The sequence below is a fragment of the Onychomys torridus genome, chromosome 1 (assembly GCF_903995425.1).
Source record: "Onychomys torridus chromosome 1, mOncTor1.1, whole genome shotgun sequence".
Taxonomy (NCBI): domain Eukaryota; kingdom Metazoa; phylum Chordata; class Mammalia; order Rodentia; family Cricetidae; genus Onychomys; species Onychomys torridus.
In genome coordinates this window covers 157,973,936-157,995,483 of record NC_050443.1, presented here as the reverse complement: position 1 = coordinate 157,995,483, position 21,548 = coordinate 157,973,936, and the positions used below count along the sequence as shown (strand labels likewise).

The following is a 21,548-nucleotide window of genomic DNA, read 5'->3' as shown; positions in this document are numbered from 1 at the left end:
CTGGCTTCGCTTCATGTCGGAGCTGCCTCCAAGTCTGAGAAAAACTGACACTTTTAAATGTTAGTTTAGAATGTCAATCACACTTAGAAATACAGAATACAATACATAATTTCTCTATTTTCTAGGACACAAAGAGTTTAACTTTATAACTCCCTTCATAGGCTATCTCCTTAATGGATACTGAAACAGCTGTATATTCCTTCATAGCCGCAGCTGCCCCACTAATGAGAAAGCTGACAAGCTCATTTCTTGTCTGTTATCAGAATGGTTCTGCTCCTTATCATTTATGGAAGCAATTCAATATGACCCTCAGATGTAACTTTTTATTCCATTGCCTGTGATGTATACAAGGAGATGCAGAAAAAGAGAGGAAGAAGAGAACTTGAGAGAAATAAAGAGAATAACCAACAGTACCTGCATGAGTCTTATTCCCTCAGATAGATAGATAAGAATTATCCTTAAGTCCTGCTACTCTGAGACATTGTCTTTGCAACCCTAGAGTATTCCTGGGAGCTGGTCTCATGGGCTACAATAAATAACTTACCATCCATTAATAGTCTCCTGTATCAGGTACAAGTACAATGATTCTCATATTTATGACTGAGAATAGTAATCTTTGACTTTCTTCCCCCTAGGAAAACGGATGTGTGCAGGAGAAGGGCTGGCATGCATGGAGCTGTTTCTATTCCTGACCACCATTTTACAGAACTTTAAGCTGAAATCGCTGGTTCACACTAAGGACATCAACATTACCCCAGTAGCCAATGGGTTTACTTCTCTGCCACCCCCTTACCAACTCTGCTTCATTCCTGTCTAAAGAACAGACTTTCTGGCCTAAGCTGTGTTGTTTTCTGCAATCACCTCTAGACCTTAATCCACATCCTTCCTCATCAGGAACAAGGTGTCCTTTCTTCCACCTCATGCATTCCTATTGTGTCAAGATAAAGGGAACACATCAACCAGTTTTCAGTTTCTGGAATCACTACACAAATATATTGCTATTTCTTCTTCTCTGTAACAGTGCTATTATCCCTTGTGCTAATGTGTATCTTGTCTTGAGTTAAAATAGAACTTCACTATAAAATAACTAATATAGTCAGATAATTCATGGTCATTTTTCTTCTGTATGTTTTCAATAATGAACTAATGAACATATCTGATTTGTGTACCTGTTCTTAGACGTGCTCACAACTCAGGTAAAAAAAAATGAAAGAAAGTAGAGTTCCCAACACACCATGCTGGTCTATGTGTTATGATGCATAGAGAATGCAAGAGAGAGTTCTAAAGAGATATTTCCTTCACTAAAGTGCTTGACACACAAACCTGAAGACCTAAATCCAATCTTTGGCATATGTGTAATGGCCAGGTGTATGCTTGTTCTACCAACACTGGGATGACAGGCAAAAGATCCTGAAAGCTTGCTGGACACCCAACACAGCCTAATTAGTGAGCCTTGTGTCCCAGTGGAATATCCTATCTCAAGAGACAAGCATATCATTTCACACACACACAAAAAACAACAACACTCAAGGTTCACCTGTGACTTCTACATATGTGAATGTACATGAACATACATTCTGTCATATAATCATATGATTATGTACACATCCACACACCCGCATACATACACGTAAAACAGAATGGGAAGGGGAAGGTTTTACCAAAGCCCTTTGGTGAGCATCACTTAGAGTCACTTCAAGTATTTGTATTGAAACACATAAACATTGTCCTAGAGTAGCCCCACCATGTAGAGAAAAAGTCACAGTGAGCAACACACATGTAGTATCAGGTCATACCCTGCTTTGCTATTATTGTCAAAAAAAAAAGGTAAAATTCTAAACATGCTTTTGACTTTATGTTCTCAGGTTGGAACTGAGAAGCATTTTGCTTTCTTATTACTGATGATATGCTCCATATGCCTCCCTCATCTTCCCAGAAGAATAATGGTCCCAGGAAGAGTTACATTTCTGTAATTTCTAGATGCTCCGTTCTCTTCCCCTTGCATTAAAAGTAATCAAATGAGAAGTAACAGTACTGATTATCCCTTCCTATCTTAGTCTCAAGAGAGCAGCTTTTTCTGGTGTTGCTAAGTTCTTATCTTGGGGCATACTGCAGGGATATATCTGCATATACATTAGTACACAAGCATACATTGGCACATGTTATTTGATCTATATACAGATTGTTATGGTAGAAACATGACCTACACATCCTTGTATTCAATCCCAACCTGCTCTGTCCGTATCAAACATAGAACTAACAAAAGAATTTAACATGTTCAGATCTCATTGCAAAACACAACAATCAGAAATATAAAAGCAGTATTTCCTCTACAAAATCCACCAGTCCTATAGAACTGTTTGCCAAAGAGAATTGCTTACGATGAACCCCAAGACACGGAATTTTAAAAAACACTAAAGAATTTCATTAAAAAAATCAGAGTGACTGGAGAGATGACTCATTGTTTAAGAATATGTGTTGATCTGCTCTTCTAGAGGTCTGAGTTCAATTCCCAGCAGTTACATGGTGGCTTACAATTATTTATAATGGGATCTGATGCAGACAAAACACTTGTATACATAAAGTATATCAACAAAAAATTCAAGTCTAAAAAAGACATGAAGGAAAAGCCTAATGAACTTAAAGAGAAGGGGAAAAAAATCCAACAACTGCATGATGCCCAAGAAAACACAAGTAATCAACCAGCGAACATTATCAATACAATACAGGATTTGAAAGTGTAATTAAATCAGGAGATTGAAACACTGAAGAGGAACCAAGAAGAAATGAAGATGGAATTGAAAAACCCAAAATTCCAAGTAGAAAACTTAAGGAAAAGTCTGACAAAAAGATTAATAAAGAAGAAAATAAAATGAAAGGACACAAAGATACAGTAGAGAACCAAGACAAAATAAGAAAAATGAAAAAAAAATACACCAAATGAACATGAATGGAATGTGAGAGCCCATGAAAAGGTAAGACCTTTGAATTATAGGAACAGGTGAGGGAGATTATTCAAAGGTCAGTGGCATAGATCAGATCATCAATACAATCATGGAATAAAACTTCCCTAATAATACAAGAACCGTAGAAAACACCAAAAAAGACAAGACCAGAAATGAAATTTCTCACAGCATATCATGGTTAGAAAAACTAAGTGTATGTGTGTGGGGGGGTATTGAAATCTGTCAGAGAAAACCACAAATCATTCATATATAAAGGGAAACCCATCAAAATAATGGCTGTTTTCTCACTAGAAACCTTGAAATCCAAAAGAGTTTGTAGCCTTGCATTCCATGCACTAAAAGACCATGACCACCAAGAGTAATATATGTAACAAAACTACCTGTCACAGTTGAAAAACAGTCCATGATATGAACAGCCTAGAAAAGTTTATATTCCCTGTTTCTGCTTTCTTCCCAGGAAGCCTCCAGTCTGGCTTTGTGGCCATTAGCCAGCTATTGCTGTGTTTAATGTGTTCTACCTCTCCCAGCTCAACCAAGTGAAGTGCTCCAGGGTCGGGATTGATGTCCAATATTCCTACTGCCCTGCATCTTGTCTGCCATGAAAGTCTGACATCTCTGTGGAGGGTGCTCACAACTGTATTTCTGAGTTGGAAATTGAGACAGCTGTGTCTTGTGTCTATGATAGGCATGGAGGAGAAGAAATTGTCTTGTATGTGCCAGATATCTTCCTGATAACATCAAAGGACTGTAGATTTTCAAGGAAGGGACCTACAGATGGCTTTAGATGATGCTTTCCTTGCTATTGATGCCAAATTGACCATGGAAGAAGTCATTAAGGAGCTGGCACAGATTTCCAGGAGACACACTGAAGATGAGGATGATGGAGCAAAAGCATATAAAGATGATGTGAACAATGCATGAAGAGACTGCAGAAGAGCTGCTGACATGCTATGAGCAAAACTGTCTAAAGAGCCCTCCCCATAGCAAGTCTAGAACTGGCATAATTAAGGAACCATAGATTACATGGCTTCAATGTGTTCATACATAACTGTCTTTTCTTTATTCCCTTTCTAGGAACATCTATCTTTCCCCTAGTCTCTACTCTGTACATAACCTCTGTGTTTATATGAATTGTAGGTTGCTTATTGAATCCTTAACAGCTAACATATAGGTATAAGCAAATACATATTATATTTATCTTTTTTCTGAGGGTTACCTCACTCAGAATGATTTTTTTGTAGTTCCATACATATATAGCAAATTTCATTTCCTTTAACAGCTGAATAATATTCTATGTATAAATGTACCACATTTTCTTTATTTATCTGTTGATTGCCATCTAGGTTGTTTCAATTTCTGGCATATATGTATATGCCAGAACACAGCTAGGCAAATTTCTTTAGTAGGATGGAGATTCCTTTAAGTATATGTTTAATAGTGGCATAAGTGGATGTTCAGGTACATCAGTTCTAATTTTCCTGAGGAACTTTCAATGACATCCATAATGGCTGTGAAAGTTTCCACTCCCACCAGCAATATATAAGTGTTCCTTTGACTCTGTATCCTTTCCAGCATGACCTTGTTGTGGAATGTTCTTTTTGTACACTGTGAAAATATCTTTGCCAAGATGCCTTCTGAATTGGATTAATAAAGAGCTGAATGGCCAATAGCTAGGCAGGTAGAGGTTAGATGGTAAATCTGTGCAGACAGAGATGAAGAGGAAATGAAACTTGGCACAAGAGATGCAAGAGGACAGAGAGGAAACAGGAGGTGCAATATGGAAAAGAGGTAAAAAGCCATAAGGCAAAATGTAGATTAATATAAATGGGTTACTTTAGGTTATAAAAGCTAGTAAGAGAAGAGCTACAGGCCAAACTTTCAAAATTAATAATTAGTATCCATGTCATTTTTTGTGAGCTGGTGGCCCAAAGAAAATTTCTTCTACATGACCTGTCATTTTTTTAAACAATATTAGCCATACTGACTAGTGTAAGATGAAATCTCAAAGTATATTTGATTTGCATTTCCTGATGACTGAGATTATAAGTATGGTTATAAGTATGGATCTATTTGGATTCTTCTACATGTAGCCATCCAGCTTGAAAAGCACCATCTGTTGAAAATCCTGTTTTGTTTTGTTCTGTTTTTTACTATCAGTAACTTGGGGACCAAGCCTTCAGTCACTACTAGGGTAAGACAAGAAAAGCCATGAATGTGGCCTGGGCTTTGTAAAAATTCTGATATATCTCAGGGATAGATTTTTTCTATCTGAGGGGTAAATAATGAGGAAACACACACGCTTTCTTATGATAACTTTCTCTTTTACTTCAACTTAAGAAATACTCTCTTAAAATCTCTCTCTCTCTCTCTCAAAATATCTCAGTATCTACACAGTTACATCTCTTTACATACAGCTACATTTTCTACACACACTTATACAGCCCCCTCTTCTCTCTGAAAAATCTCTCTTGCTCTCTCTCTTGCTCTCTCTCCTGCCTAGTTAATTCATATTCTCTCCTCAGTTCCTTCTGCACACAGACACACACACACACACACACACACACACACACACACACACACTCATTCACTCACTCACTACTCAGCTCTTTCCACAGTTCCCTCACAGATCATCCTTCATGGTAGCAGCTCTTTTACCCAGCTCTACACAGCCATCTCTCTCCACACTGCTGCTGCTGCTGCCACACAGCCAAATGCTGAACAACTACAATTTACATTTTCAGGGATCTATCCATTCTCAAAACACAAGATAAGTCACACAGTTTCTCTTAGGCTAGTAATGTCACGTTGTGACCCATGTATCAAACTCTAAGTTAGTGAGGGATCTCAGATAGTAAACTATTGGCTGAACCTTGAACCATCAGGGTACATGCAGAAAGATAGCTCATTGTAAACAGCCTGTCCTTGATTTATCAATAAACAAAAACTGGAAATTAGTCTCTGTGTATTTTCTGCAGGGGCAGTTTTACCTGTTTTGAAGTCCAAAATTAGCTGTCTGTATAAAAGGCTGTCTTTGTGACTGAAAATCCTATTTCAGTCTGAGTAATGTAAAATATCCTAGTATCATCTCTACACATCAAAATTATACAGCCTAAACAGAAGTCATCTTCCACAACATCCACACCTATATGTGTGCCCAATAAGTGTAAAACACACCACTGAAGGGCTGTGGAAAGAACACTATTGGTGAAATTATTAAGGCCACTCCACGTAGTTAAAAGGGAAGTTTATTTTGTGGGGTAACTTACAAATGAAGGGGTAGTTCGCAGAGTCTGGCAAAGGTATAGGGTAGTCCGGAGGCGTTCACTGGAGAACTCTGCTCGGTCCACCTCTCGCGTCCCGCGTCCCGGAACCAAGAGAGTGACTCCTTCCCGATCCTTCGTCTTCCGCTTCCTCCTCTGCCCCGCCTTGTGGGTGTGACCATTACCGAAGCCTCAGTGGGGGTTGGAACTTCCAGGCCAATGCTGGGATGCCTATCCACTACATCTCCCCCTTTTGTCTAAATAAGAAAGTTCTAACCTAATACAAGACTATATACAAAGAGATGGTTATCAAATATTGTCCAGGAGTAATGAGGGATAATGACCTAGATAAGTTGGAATTACAATAAGTACAAACAATATCAAGCAAAAAACACATAGTAAAATCCAGGGAAGTCTAGGGCATGGGTAGGTGGCGTGTTACAAAGATCATTCCAAAAGGTGTCCTATCCTAAAGAACCTGAGTCTAATACATAATATATCCTATCTAAGATATTATATATGTATATATACTAAGTTGTAACTATAACTGCTAATCTCCAACCTCATCATAGCCATGTTAGTTAAGTCTTCTAGGTATACACAGAGATATTTCAGATAGACGGGTAATCTTCAAACCCTTCAGAGATCTACAGAATATGTCATTTAAAATGTTTTAATAACTTAAGAATTTTTCTTTTTTGCTATAACGATGAGACATGACGGCTCCTGGCAGTACCAATCTACTTCAGAGAAAATATGGGCATTGAAGAAACTGCATATGGAGCTAACTTTCATTGTGACAAAAGTCAGCCACTGGACAACAAAGTATCCTCGAATCAACTGCTGACAAACAGGACAGACAGGACATGAAACCAAGAACTACCAATTCTTGCCAAAACAAGTGTGGTTGTGGCTTTAACAAAAGGCATCTTCTGAAGTCAGGACAATATGGCACCATCCCTGAAGTGAGTGACCTTTGCAATCTGTAAAAGGTACCGTGCCCTTTTCTTCGAAGGCAGCTGAACAGGGAGTGGGCCAATGGCTTCTGATATGCAATGGTACAGCAGATGAAACAGTTATTCTTGAAGAATAACTAAGCTCACCTCTCTCAATAGTAGACTGGCGTTTAATAGAGAGATGTGGAGAAGAACAGGATGCCAAGATGAAGCCACATATACACAGCCAAGAAAAATGGACAGCTAAATTGAAAAGACATCAATAATTTCCAGAATTTAAAATCCTGAATCATGACATGACACTAATGGAATTCAGGTGTTTCTGGTACATGGACTGCTCTCACCAAAAGTGAGGTCAAACTGTTGACCTTGTATACATCTTAGTTCACAAAAGAGTCTGTCAGACACGCTAAGCCTGTAGGCTGAAGATGATGCCCCAACACTGTGGAGAAACCTTAGGTGACTGTCCAGGCTGCCAGCTGTCTCTGTCTACTCTTACAAGACTCCCGAAAAATGCTTGCATCCTTCTCCCGGTTCTCAGGTAATATTATATCCTTCTGAGGTCTTTGATGTGGTTGAAGACTAGATAGTTATAATTTCCTCAGTTATGATACAAGATAAGTTAGATATAAAACCTTAGACTCACAAATATAATATAGATAGGATATCTTCTTTAATATTGTAACTGTAATTCTTGCTAGATAATTGTTTTGTTATATGTAATTGTACTATGTAAAAGTTAAAACCTTCCTTAAAAAAAAAAAAAGAAAAGGGGAAGTGCTGTGGATATGGCTCTGTGTAAATAAAATTCTGATTGGCCAGTGGCCAGGCAGGAAGTATAGGCGGGACAAGAGAGAAGAGAATTCTGGGAAGTAGAAGGCTGGGGAGGGACACCGCCAGCCGCCGCCATGAGAAGCAACATGTAAAGACACTGGTAAGCCACAAGCCATGTGGCAAAGTATAGATAAGCAGAAATGGGTTAATTTAAGATAGAAGAAGTAGATAACAAGAAGCCTGCCACGGCCATACTGTTTCTAAACAAATGTAAGTCTCTGTGTGCTTTCTTGGTTGGGTCTGAGTGACTGTGGGACTGGCGGGTGAGAGAGATTTGTCCTGACAGGGCCAGGCAGGAAAACTCTAACTACAGAACACCACAGCTGACCTTATTAGAGAGGCATAACAGTGGCACCAGAGAAAGTTACAGACAGAAAACAACCAGTTTCCACAGCCAGTGACCCCATGGCTTTGCATGGATGGCTCCCCATCAGCGAGTCTGATGTGCCCATTTGTCAAACACTAGTTGTCAGTGCTGTACATTCCCACAGCCTCAGATATTTTCCTGGGTGGATTCCTGGCTGCTTTATAAAAAAAAAAAAAGGCAGGTGTTCATAGGTGTGTGGATTCATATCTAGGTCTTTAATTCATTCCAGTCAATCAACATGTCTCCTTTTATGCCAGTACCATCCTGTTTTTATTACTATAGCTCTTAGTAAATTTGAGAACAAGGATGGTAAAACCACCAGAATTTTCCTTGTTAAATTGGATTCTTTTAGATAGCCTGGATTTTTTTCCCTTTGTGTTTTCTTATGAAGGTGAGAATACTTTCAATATCTGTGAAGAATTGTAGCTAGAGTTTTCCTGCCTGGCCCACAGTCAGGACAAATCTCTCTTACCCGCCAGTCCCACAGTCACTCAGACCCAACCAAGAAAGCACACAGAAACTTATATTGCTTATAAACTGTATGGCCATGGCAGGCTGCTTGTTATCTACCTTTTCTATCTGAAATTAACCCATTTCTGTTAGTCTATACTTTGCCACATGGCGTGTGGCTTACCAGTGTCTTTACATGTTGCTTCTCCTGGCGGCAGCTGGCGGTGTCTCCTTCCAACCTTCTACTTCCCAGAATTCTCTTCTCTCTTGTCCCGCCTATACTTCCTGCCTGGCCACTGGCCAATCAGAACTTTATTGACACAGAGCAATATCCACAGCACTTCCCCTTTTCTTTTTTTTTTTAAAGGAAGGTTTTAACTTTTACATAGTACAATTACATATAACAAAACAATTATCAAGCAAGAATTACAGTTACAATATTAAAGAAGATATCCTATCTATCTTATATTTGTGAGTCTAAGGTTTTATATCTAACTTATCTTGTATCATAACTGAGGAAATTATAATTATCTAGTCTTCAACCACATCAAAGACCTCAGAAGGATATAATATTACCTGAAAACCAGGAGAAGGATGCGGGCAACTTTCGGGAGTCTTGCAGGGTAGACAGAGACAGCTGGCAGCCTGAACAGTCACCTAATGTTCCTTTGTAATGTTGGGGCATTTGTCTTCAGCCCACAGGGCTAGAGTCTCTTGGTCACTTCTCTCAGTGTCCTGTAGAATGTCTGGCAGTTTCCTCTGTGAAGCAGGAGCCTGAGGACCATTTTGTCAAGCAAAGTTCAGTGTTCACCTTTCTATGGGTCCTGCATGTCCAGTTGATCGAGCAGTCCAGGCAAGAACAGTTTCTTGCCCAAATGGCTATTTTTGCCAAGGTGAAGATAAGATATGAAGTGTCTTCAATGCCCATCCTTGTCTCTGAAGTAAATCGGTGCTGCCAGGAGCAGACATGTCTCACTGTCCAGAAAGTCTAAATTTTAAATGCCATATTCTGTAGACCTTTGAAGTGTTTGAAGATTACCTGTCTATCTGAAATATCTCTGTGTATACCTAGAAGACTTAACTAACATGGCTATGAGTATGATTATCATAGATGACCAGTTATTAATCTATTTTTAATTATCCATTACAATTTAAATGAGCGATACAAACATAATACCTTAAACATGATTAGAAATATACACACAGTATAACAAAATTAACTTTAAGTTTGTATCAATAGACTAAAAAATATACAAATGTAAAACATTTTAAACAAGTTGTTGCTCTTTGGAAGTAAGTTCCTTAATCTACCCTTTAACCCTGTTATATCTATATCATATCCCCTTTTCTTCTTTAGAAAGAGATTGCATTTATAATCAAACTGCTTTAAATAAAAATATTGGTTTTTCTCTGTCCCACACCAGAGGGCTCTTCTGATTTGGGACACAAGAATCTCTTAACCTTTTGTTTTAGCAATATGTCTGGGTTTAGAGAAGGAGTGAGCCAATTCCATCTCCAAAGCCAGCTTGATAATTTTGGGAATGTGGGTGTAGTTTCTCTTACTACTTCCTGCTGGAGGGGGGCGCTGTATCTTATGGGGCCACAAAGAAAATTTTAGGATTATGGAGTAGTCCATTAGGGTGAACCTCTGAGCCAGTTGCCTTGAAACCATTTTGGATGTCAGATTATCTGGGCCATGGTGTCATCGGAGACCTTTCAGGTGGTCTTGGCTGATCAAACCTGATATATCTTAATCTGGAACAAATCCACAGCCTCTGGCTTTCTGTGGAAACAAAAGCAGAGACTCTTTTCCAAAGCAATATATCCTTATATCCAAATTTTGAAGTCAAGGTACCTTTAAAATTTACATATTTGTTTAACTCAACAGCTTTTATGATCAAATCTTTCTCTGCAGTTAGAAATCCCAAAGACAAGATAAACCGGATTCTCTGTGACATATCCATCTTTGTAAGACTGAAACGCTGCTGTGGCTGCTGGCTCCGCCCACCTCAGCTTCCCTACATGGCGGTGGAACAGTTTACCACCAGCTCTGGGTCTGGAGCCATGTGTACCATCAACTATCAGAAGCAGTTCTATCAAAGCAGTGCATAGCCCAGAAACTTTTTTGTTTTGTTTTGTTTTTAACTAGCAAAGGTTAAATCCACCACGCAGCAGAGTAAAGTGTCGCTTATAGATTCCTCATTCCCGCCACCTTGCAGGTCAGACGCACATGCCAGGAACCCGCCATAGTAGCTAAAACCCGCAGGCTGCCGCTAACTTAAGAAAGACAACTAGGAAGCTGTTTTTAGCTCTGGTTTAGAATCTTTTTTCTCAGGTTTTAGGTGGAAATTCTTGCCAACACGTTGGACACCATTTGTAGCTAGAGTTTTCCTGCCTGGCCCACAGTCAGGACAAATCTCTCTTACCCGCCAGTCCCACAGTCACTCAGACCCAACCAAGAAAGCACACAGAAACTTATATTGCTTATAAACTGTATGGCCATGGCAGGCTGCTTGTTATCTACCTTTTCTGTCTGAAATTAACCCATTTCTGTTAGTCTATACTTTGCCACATGGCGTGTGGCTTACCAGTGTCTTTACATGTTGCTTCTCCTGGCGGCGGCTGGCGGTGTCTCCTTCCAACCTTCTACTTCCCAGAATTCTCTTCTCTGTTGTCCCGCCTATACTTCCTGCCTGGCCACTGGCCAATCAGAACTTTATTGACAGAGAGCAATATCCACAGCAAAGAATGGTTTTGGAATTTTGATGGGGTTAAACCTTTAGATTGCTTGTGGTAGAATTATCAGTTTTACTATATTAGTTTTACTCTCCCATGATGATATGAGATTTCTTCATCTTCTGTTATCTCCTTGGAAATGGAATCCATAATCACATCAAAAAGATCATCTACTGTGATAAAATAAACTTCATCCCAGTGATACATGGATTGTTCAACATACATAAATTGGAGATAATCTACACTATAAACAGACTGAAAGAAAAAAATCCGCATGATCATCTCATTAGATCAGTGGTTCTCAATCTTCCTAATGCTGTAACACTTTAATACAGTTTCTCATGTTTTGGTCACCCTCAACCCTAAAATTGTTTTTATTGCTACTTCATAACTGTATATTTCTACTGTTATGAGTCATAAATATTTGATATGTAGGATATCTGATATGTGATCCATATGAAAATTCCCAAAAGGTTTGTAATCCATAAGTTGAGAACCAGTGCATTAGATAAAGAAAAGGCTATTGACAAAATCCAAGAAAACTTCATGAAAAACATCTTAAAGAGACTGTGGATATACAACAGACATGCATCAAATAATAGAGGTGATTTACAACAAGCTCACAACCAACATCACCCTAAATAGATTGAAACTCAAAGCATTTCCATTGTATAATTCAGCTGGACAAGGTTGTCCATTCTCTCCATTTCTATTCAATACAGTACTTGAAGTCCTAGCTACAGCAATGAGGCAACTGAAGAAGACCTACAAGATATAAATAGGAAGGGAAGCAGTGAAGAAGACCTACAAGATATAAATAGGAAGGGAATGCAGATGACATTATTATAAACATAAGTATAAAAATTCCAACAGAAATATCCTACAGCTGATAAACACTTTTAGCAAAATAGCAGGGTACAAATTTAATACATACACACACACACACAAAAAAAAAAAACAGTAGCTTTCCAATATACAAATGGACTGAGAAAGAAATCAGGGAATCAGCTCCTTTACAATAGCTTCAAATGAAATGTAAAATATCTTGTAATAACTCTAACCAAGTAAATGAAAGACTTGTATGATAAAAAAAATGGAAAATAATTTGAAGAGGATTCTACCACACTTTCAAAGAAGTCTTGCATCTTGAATCCATCTTAAATTCCTTTATTTTTTAATTTTTATTGTTTAATTTTAATTTTTACTATTTTGTTATAAAATGTCTTAGAATTTTCTATTGCTGTAAAAAGACACCATGGCCACTGCAGCTCCTATAAAGTAAAACATTTAATTGAGGTGGTGGCTTACAGTTCAGAGACTCACTCCATTATCATCATGGAGGGGTTCATGGCATCTTGCAGGCTTACATGGAGAAGAAGCTGAGACTCCTGCATCTTTCAGGCATCAATCAGGAAGTCAGCTGCCAGTCACACTGAAGGAAGCTTTAGCAAAAGAGACTGTTTGGAAAGTCTAAACTTTTAAAACATTTTAAATGCCATATTCTGTAGGTCTTTGAAGTATTTGAAGATTACCTACCTAATTGAATTATGTCTATGTATACCTAGAAAACTTAACATGACTATAAGTTTGACCATCATAGAAGACTAATTATTAATCTGTATTTTTAATTATCTATTACAATCTAAAAGAGTTGCATAAACATAATACTTCAAACGAGAGTAGAAATATATATATATATATATATATATATATATATATATATATATATACTGTATAACAAAATTAACTTTAAATTTGTATCAATAAACTAGAATCCACAGCAATGTAAAACATTTCAAACAAGTTGTTGTTCTCTAAAAGTAGGTTCATTATCTACACTTTCATCCTACCACATCTACACTATCCCATTTTCTTTTTAGAAAGAGATTGCTTTTATGACTACCCTGCTTTAAACAAAAATATTAGTTTTTCTCTGTCCCACACAAGAAGGCTCTTCTGATATTGGATAGAAAAATCTCTCAACCTTTTCTTTTAGCAATATTCTTCAGTTTTGAGAAGAAGTGAGCCAATTCCATCTCCAAAGCCAGCTTGGTATATTTGGGAATTTGGGCATATTTTTGTAGTTAGAGTTTTACTGCCTGGCCCATAGTCAGGACAAATCTCTCTTACCCGCCAGTCCCACAGTTGCTCAGACCCAACCAAGAAAGCACACAGAGACTTATATTGCTTACAAACTGTATGGCCGTGGCAGGCTGCTTGTTATCTACCTTTTCTATCTTAAATTAACCCATTTCTGTTAGTCTATACTTTGCCACATGGCTTGTGGCTTACCAGTGTCTTTACATGTTGCTTTTCATGGCGGCAGCTGGTGGTGTCTCTCTCCAACCTTCTACTTCCCAGAATTCTCTTCTCTCTTGTCCCGCCTATACTTCCTGCCTGGCCACTGGCCAATCAGAACTTTATTTACACAGAGTGATATCCACAGCATAGTTTCTTATACTACTTCCTGCTAGATGAGGGCACTGTATCTTATGGGGATACAAAGAAAATTTAGGCTTATGGCGTAGTCTGTGAGGCTGTATTGTCTGAGCCAGTTGCCTTGAAACCTTCCTGGATGTTGGATCATCTGTGTCATGGTGTAATCAAAGACCTTTCAGGGGGTCTTGGCTGGTCAAACCTGATGTATCTTAATCTAGAACAAATCAATAGCCTCTTGCATTGTGTGGAAACAAAAGCAAAGTCTCCTCTCCAAATCAACATATCCTTAGATCCAAATTTTGTAGTCAAGATACCTTTAAAATATACATATTGGTTTAACTCAGCAGCCTTTACAATCAAATGTGTCTCTGCAGTTAAAATTCTCAAACATAACACAATTCAGATTCTCTGTGTAATATCCATCTTTGTGTGGCTTATTTTTTATATTACCTTCACGGTCTATTTAAAGACTTTATTTTTAAAAACCTATTTCTTCATATAACTGTATATAACTGCATGTATTTCTTTTTTCTTTCTTTCAAGCCTGTGTACATTTTTACACACATTGTAAACTATTCCATCTGAATCTGTCTTATTGTGAATCTATTGTTTTAAACTGTAGCAGCTGGTACTGAAGCAGACATCTTGGCTGTTAGCTCTACCCAATTTAGCTTTTCAACATGGTGGAGATAATTTACCACCAGTGCTGGGAGCCATGGTGTCCACTGACTCTCAGAAGCAGTGGATGCTTCTATCAAAGCAGCATATAGCAATTTCACTAAAGTTAGAAATCAGATAGCATTGTTCACTATCCCTATTCCTTTCAATCATTATTCTCAAAGTACTAGCTGGAGAAATGTGGCAAAATAAGGAAATTAAAGGAATACATATGGGAAGGGTACCAAAAGTTCCTATCTGGAGATGACAGTATACCACACATTAATAATCCCACAAATTTTTTTATCAGAAATCATCTAGAAATGCTAAATAAATTCAGAAAAGGGCAGGGTACAAAATCACCTTACACAAAAGTATATGTTTTCATATACTATTAATAAACATAGAAATAAGAAGCCCAGGAGTTCACTCCCATTAACAGGAGCCTCAAAGAAAATAAATTATCTAGAAATAAACCTTATCAATTGAAAACTTTAAATTTCTGCAGAAAGACATGGAGAGAGATACTAGAAAACAGAAAGACATATGTGTAAGCAGACTTGCTTTGGACTTCCAGCTGCCAAATAATGCCTACACCAACATCCACCACATCTATGATCAGCTGCAGCATATGAAGGGGCTGGCCTTACAGATGCAAAGTTGCATCATCATCAGGACACAGGGCAACAACAGGTTTTCCAAGAGGAGTCCCAATGAATGTTCAGTATCAGTGTAGCAGAAACAAGGAGCCCAAAACCAGATCAATGACTCTTTACAACGAACAATTGCAAGTAAACAAATATGGACAAAAGTTCTACTGCATGAGTCACTGTGTCACACTACATCTTTTATGATGAAATTTTTATTGTTCTTTCCCCTTAAATTATATTTTATTTTTTTGGGGGGGCATTTGCCAGGGCAGAGGGTGGATACGAAAGGATAGGGTGATGAATGGGATCCAGATGTCTGATGTGAATGAGACAAAGAATAAACTACAAAAAAATAAATAAAACTTGAGAACTTTGAAAGATTTTCAAATAAAAAAATAGAAGCCAATTAATATAGTTGAAATTCATTTCATCAAATCTTTAACACTTATTTATAGTGAAAACAATCAAAATTCTTTGCCTTACTTTTGGAAATATAGAGTACATTATAATTATTAGTATTTACTCTATGCTGTAATTGCACAACAGAAATTTACTTCTATGTAACTATTAATTACTATCCATTGATCAACTTTTTTCATCTCCTTATTACTTCTATTTTCCTCAAACTCTGATAAATACCATTCTATTCTCAATTTCTGTGAGAAAACCTTTTAAAATATATACTCCACATGAGTGAGAAGATGTCAACAACTGCTGTCCTGTGCCACACATATTTTCATTTAACCTAATGATTTCCACCTCCATTCACATCACAAATAAGATTGTAATTTCCTGTGTAGAATAATTAGCTGTTTTTGTCTAAATACATCCTCCTGTGCGGTAAGATTTAAGAAAGAAATGAAACATATCAAATTCATAAAGTATATAAAAATATACAATTTATAATGCTACTGAAAGATATGGGGTTCACAAGGTTCTCTATTAAATAAATTGCAGCAATTGTTGAGACAAGATTTTGCAATGGATTGATCTGCCTCTGGGAGTTGTTCAGGAAACTCTAGGACTACTTTGAGTCATGAATGCTACTCTCACAAATCTCTCCTTAATGCTCATGTAACTAACCTGAATGAACACTGTGGTTCACTAAACTAGACCTGGATAGAATTATTTTCTTAATCTGCTGAACATGCATTGTGTGTGTTGGTTAGACTTTTATTTATATTTCCTCAAGCAAAGTCACACATAACAATTGGTGGAGAAACATGATATATGTGGGGAGTAGTTCCATTATCTCCAAAGAAGGTTGAATCAAGCAACTGATTCGTGTGAAGGTGGAATGTCCTGTGGGGGGCGGGGGCAATCCCAATATGGCTACCTTTCTTCACATGATACAGGATGGTATGCTTCTATACTCTAGCTGTGATTGCAAATTTATTGTGGTGGGTTATGAGACATGACACCAAGTCCAAACCAGAGGAGTAGTGTCTTTTGTGAGGCTCCCAAGGAAGATGCATTCTCTATATGCAGTGACATGGCTTGACATATAGGATATACCTTGCACACATAGAGATGCCTCAAATAGTCTGATTGACAAGAGAAAAATATAACAATTCTTTTTTTTTTTAAATTACCCATAGTAGTTTATTTGAGTCTGCCACATTTCCATTGGAAGTGTTTGAGTTAGTTAAGGTCTCTTGTGTTGGTAGCTTTTTTTTTTAACTTTTTTAAATTATATTTGTGTTTTAATTTTACACATCAGCCATGGGTTCCCCTGTCCTCCCACCTCCCAACCCCGACCCCCACCTTCCCCCCAGCCCCTCCCCTCCATTCCTATCTCCTCCAGGGCCAAGACTCCCCTGGGGATTCATTTAAACCTGGTGGATTCAGTACAGGCAGGTCCAGTCCCCTCCTTCCAGGCTGAGCAAAGTGTCCCTGTGTAAGCCCAAGGTTCCAAACAGCCAGCTCATGCAATAAGGACAGGTCCCGGTCCCACAGCCTGGGTGCCTCCCAAACAGTTCAAGCTATTCAATTGTCTCACTTATCCAGAGGGCCTAATCCAGTTGGGGGCTCCACAGCCTTTGGTTCATAATTCATGTGCTTCCATTCGTTTGGCTATTTGTCCCTTTGTCTCTCCAATCTTGGTCTCAACAATTCACGCTCTTACAGTTCCTCCTCTTTCTTGACAATTGGACTCCCGGAGCTCCACATGGGGCCTGGCTGAGGATCTCTGCATCCACTTCCATCAGTTATTGGATGAGAGTTCCAGCATGACTGTGAGAGTGTTTGTCCATCTGATCACCAGACTAGGTTAAAGTATGTAGCATGGGGTTGTGAGCAGGTTGTATTATTAGTTATGAAGCTTTTGTAGTGGGTTATAAATCATACATGTACATGTTTCCAAATTCCGCAAAGTGAAACACATCCATCTGCCAGATTTCATTCCTCTGAGTACCCTTTGAGTTACATCCTGCTGGTACTGGCGTCTGATTGAGGAAGGAACAAGGAGGACATTTTTGGACCCTGGGGCCTATGCTGGGACACTTTGCTCAGCCTTGGTGTATGGAGGAGGGGACTGGACCTGCTTCAGCTGAGTCTACCAGGCTGGACTGACTCCCCAGGGGAGACCTTTCCATGGAGGAGGTGGAAATGGGGGGTGGATTGGGGAAAGGCTTGGGAGGTAGGAGGGAAGACAAGGGAATCCATGGCTGATATGTGAAATAAGTTAAATATAAAATAAAAATACCATAAAAAACAAAGTTTTTTCGCCCAATAGGAACCTTTGGAGTAGTATCAGGCTTTAGTGGCTTGCTATATCCATGGTAGATGAGATCTTTATGTGGTAGGAGAGGACTTCATAGAACTGAATGGGTTAAACTGGCATGTAAATTGCATTTCTACTGTGCAAAAGCAAAAACAAACAAACAAAAAAAGGGAGTAATGAGAAAAGAATAGACCAGCCAAAATGGGTATGTTGGTGTTACTTGAAAGCAAAGTATTATGATATGTGTTGAGCTGATGTTCCTAAGGGGATAAATGACAGAATGCTGAATGCTGTGTTGTTGAGTCTCTGGAATCCCTTCAAGACTTACCACCTATTCATGGAAGACAAATATGGTAAAACTCTACAGATACAGCCAGCATAGACAGACTAAGTCTACCTAGGTGTGGTGTGTTATCCACCTAAAGTATGTAGTGTATATTTCTCCCCTGGAACTAAGTAGTGAAGACTGTTCATGAAGTCAAAAGCCCCTGAAGCAGAAATCTATATTCTATGAAATAGCCAGATGAACATTGGAGAAATATTGTAAATCATGGAGAACTCAATAAGGTAAAGGTCCCATCCATGCTACTGCACCAAACATTGATTTTTGACTAAAAATGGAAACAAATTATGAGACATTTTCATTATGTTTTTGTTAAAGTTTCTTTTAAATCCCTTGTTAATGTTTCTTTTAAATCCTACTCCTTAGCTGACCAAGACCAATTGGTATTTTCCTAGAGTAGACAGTAGTGGGTCTTTAGAAATAGGTTAAAGGAGTTTTAACATTGGGCTAAGCTTTGAATGCCTTGTAGATTTGTAAATAATTTAGAAGAACAGCAATTGTAGAGTTTACAGGGAAAAAAAATTATGCATGGGTTGAAGCAGAACCCTAAGGAGACAAAAGGCTCTAAGGTAATTTACCAGTGTCAAAAGTATGTTACTTTATGTTACCTACCCAAGAATGATTGACTTAAAGAAGTCTATGAAATCCCCCAAACATAAGGTTATTGCCACTATGCTGGCCACATGCTAAATGGTAAGACCCTACTTCTAACAGCACCTCACATTTTGCGTACAGGACATGGAGAAATCTGATTGGAAGTGAGTTGCAAGTTTCCTCTTTTCTGAGCAGCTTTTATACTTTTTGAAGGTACCCAACAGGCGTTTAGTTGGAAACTGTCATCAACAGTCCTATTTAGTTATGGACCCTATATGTATCAGGACAGAGGTGCCAAAAGATATAATAATGAAATGACTATTATGAGTGCAGTTAACAGCTTTCTAGTAGGTTATGAGGACTACTATATAGGAAGTAATTCCATTTGACTGTGTAGGCTAGGTCCTTCACCTGTTGCAGAAAGGTAGTCAACATGCTGACTTGAAATTTTTGTGTGGTTTTGTTTTTGTGCTGAGATTTGTGTATCTGGTGTTAATGGTATGGATGCAAATGTGGTGCTGGAGGTGAGAGTTTAGGGACTTTTTACCAGTTAGTGCTGTGAGCTTAGGGGAGGGCAGGAGGGTGAGCTAGAGTCTACAGTTAATAATTTAATTATATTAGTAATTATTAATTAAACTCATGTTTCTTTGAATGTCACTGAGTAAGGTTGATACTGAATCACAGTACACAGTGAAATCTTGTGGATGCACTATAACTTAATGTCTTTGTGGAGTAAAGGTTGGGATGAGGCCTCAAACCCTGACCCAACTACCAGTAGTCTCTGTCTTGCCAAAGCACTAAATTTCCAAGGCTCAGCTTTATATCTTTGGCTAAGATGAACAAAAGTAGAATGATTCAGAAGATATATGGGTGTGAACATTCTATAAAAATTTACAGAATCTGTGTAATATGATATATGAAATATTATATAAACTATGATTTATGAAATATATAAATTCACCTTAAAAAGATAATTTTCCATGATAAGAAAGCTTAGAAATACCTGCCTAGTCAATTTAGAACAAATATGATGACATCTCTGCAAATCAAGTTTTTTGCTTGTGATTTGACATTACAATTAGAATTGTACATATCACTTCATGGATACAGTATGCATTGTTTGACTTTTTGATGTCTAGTCTTTTGAGTTCTTTATATATTTTGGATATTAGTTCTCTATCAGATGTAGAAGTGATAAAATTTTTTTCTACCTTTGTAGGCAGCCATTTTTTCCCAGGCAGTGGGACCCAGACCTGTCCTTACTGCCAGACATGTCCTTAGTGCATAAACTGGCTGTTTGGAACCTTGGGCTTACACAGGGACACTTTGCTCAGCCTGGAAGGAGGGGACTGGACCTGCCTGTACTGAATCCACCAGGTTGAATTGAATCCCCAGGGGAGTCTTGGCCCTGACAGAGATGGGAATAGAGGGGAGGGGATGGGTAGAAGGTGGGGGCCGGGCAGGAGTGGGGAGGACAGGGGATACCATGGCTGATGTATAAAATTAAAACACAAATATAATAAATAAAAACAAAAAAAGGAAAAAAATTGCCATCTCACGTTTAGTGTTTATTTACAGTAAAAATGTTTCTTCTTGTTTTGTAATAATACATTTACTTTATCATAAACATTTGAAAACCTCTTTTCAGATGTAATTATCATCTTTTCCCACAGCTTTCTCCCCTCTAATCTCTCAAAATTCAATTAACTATACCTTTACTATAAATTTTTATTAACATAAACTTTAAAAAATACTTTTTAATTTGTTGAGATTAGAATATAATTACAACATTCCCCCCTTTCTTTTCCCCTCTGTAAACCCTTCCATGTATGTCCATGCCAACACATTTGATCTCTTTCAACTTTACATATCCACCCTTTTGATTCAATGTATAGGCAGCCCAGCAGGATTCAGAGTTCCAAGCTCTGGCCTTGTTGACCCCACTTTAGAGAGCATCCAGCATGATGGACCATGCTTGTCTTAGGTCAGCCTGTCTCATGGGTCCTTACCCGTCATTGACTACCAACCCTTTAAGGATGACATCTCCTGGAAGCATGCCAGGGCAGAAGGAGGGCTATATACAGAGTTACTTCTTGGATTTCAGAGAGCCAGGCCTGAACAACCTCACAAGGAGGGCCATGCTCAGGATGTTTAAGAGCCATAAGGACCTGGAGGGTAAACTTGTTGGTTGTGCATTGCCATGCCACATGCTGTAGGAGACACTTAAGAAGAATGATTTGCAAGAAAACAGTACAATCAATTATGGAATGGGTTACAATCCCCGAGGGATTAAGGAATCTTGTAAAATTTTCCCAAACCTTGAGGAGGAAACTGGCTTCAAAAGACATGGCCAGAATCCTTGTCATATTAAGATGGGAGATCTGTAAAACAGACTTTTCTATCACCAGGCAGAAGTACTGGTGGCAGGGATGGAATGGGCTGTGTTTAACATGATGGTTTGGGAGGCATCAGCTGGCAAGGCTGCTGTGCCTCCTCCTCATTTGAGGAGGGTGGGGCCTCTGCCATAAAAAGGCACTGAGGTGATAGAAAGTTAACACTATCCTGCTCCTAGTA

At 38.4% G+C, this 21,548-nt stretch overlaps 2 protein-coding genes across 7 annotated transcripts in view; one reads left to right on the top strand and one right to left on the bottom strand.

The window, feature by feature from the left end:
* LOC118570177 (cytochrome P450 2C26-like) overlaps window positions 1-817 on the top strand; it is a 129,052-nt gene extending 128,235 nt beyond the window's left edge. For all 4 annotated transcript variants that reach the window (XM_036168537.1, XM_036168523.1, XM_036168530.1 and 1 more), the window contains one exon: window positions 636-817. In XM_036168537.1, the coding sequence (XP_036024430.1) occupies window positions 636-817 (182 nt within the window). The remainder of the gene's footprint in view (window positions 1-635) is intronic.
* Window positions 1-21,548, bottom strand: part of LOC118570125 (cytochrome P450 2C27-like) — a 154,729-nt gene that overhangs the window by 97,881 nt on the left and 35,300 nt on the right. The gene's annotated exons all lie outside the window — the stretch shown is intronic.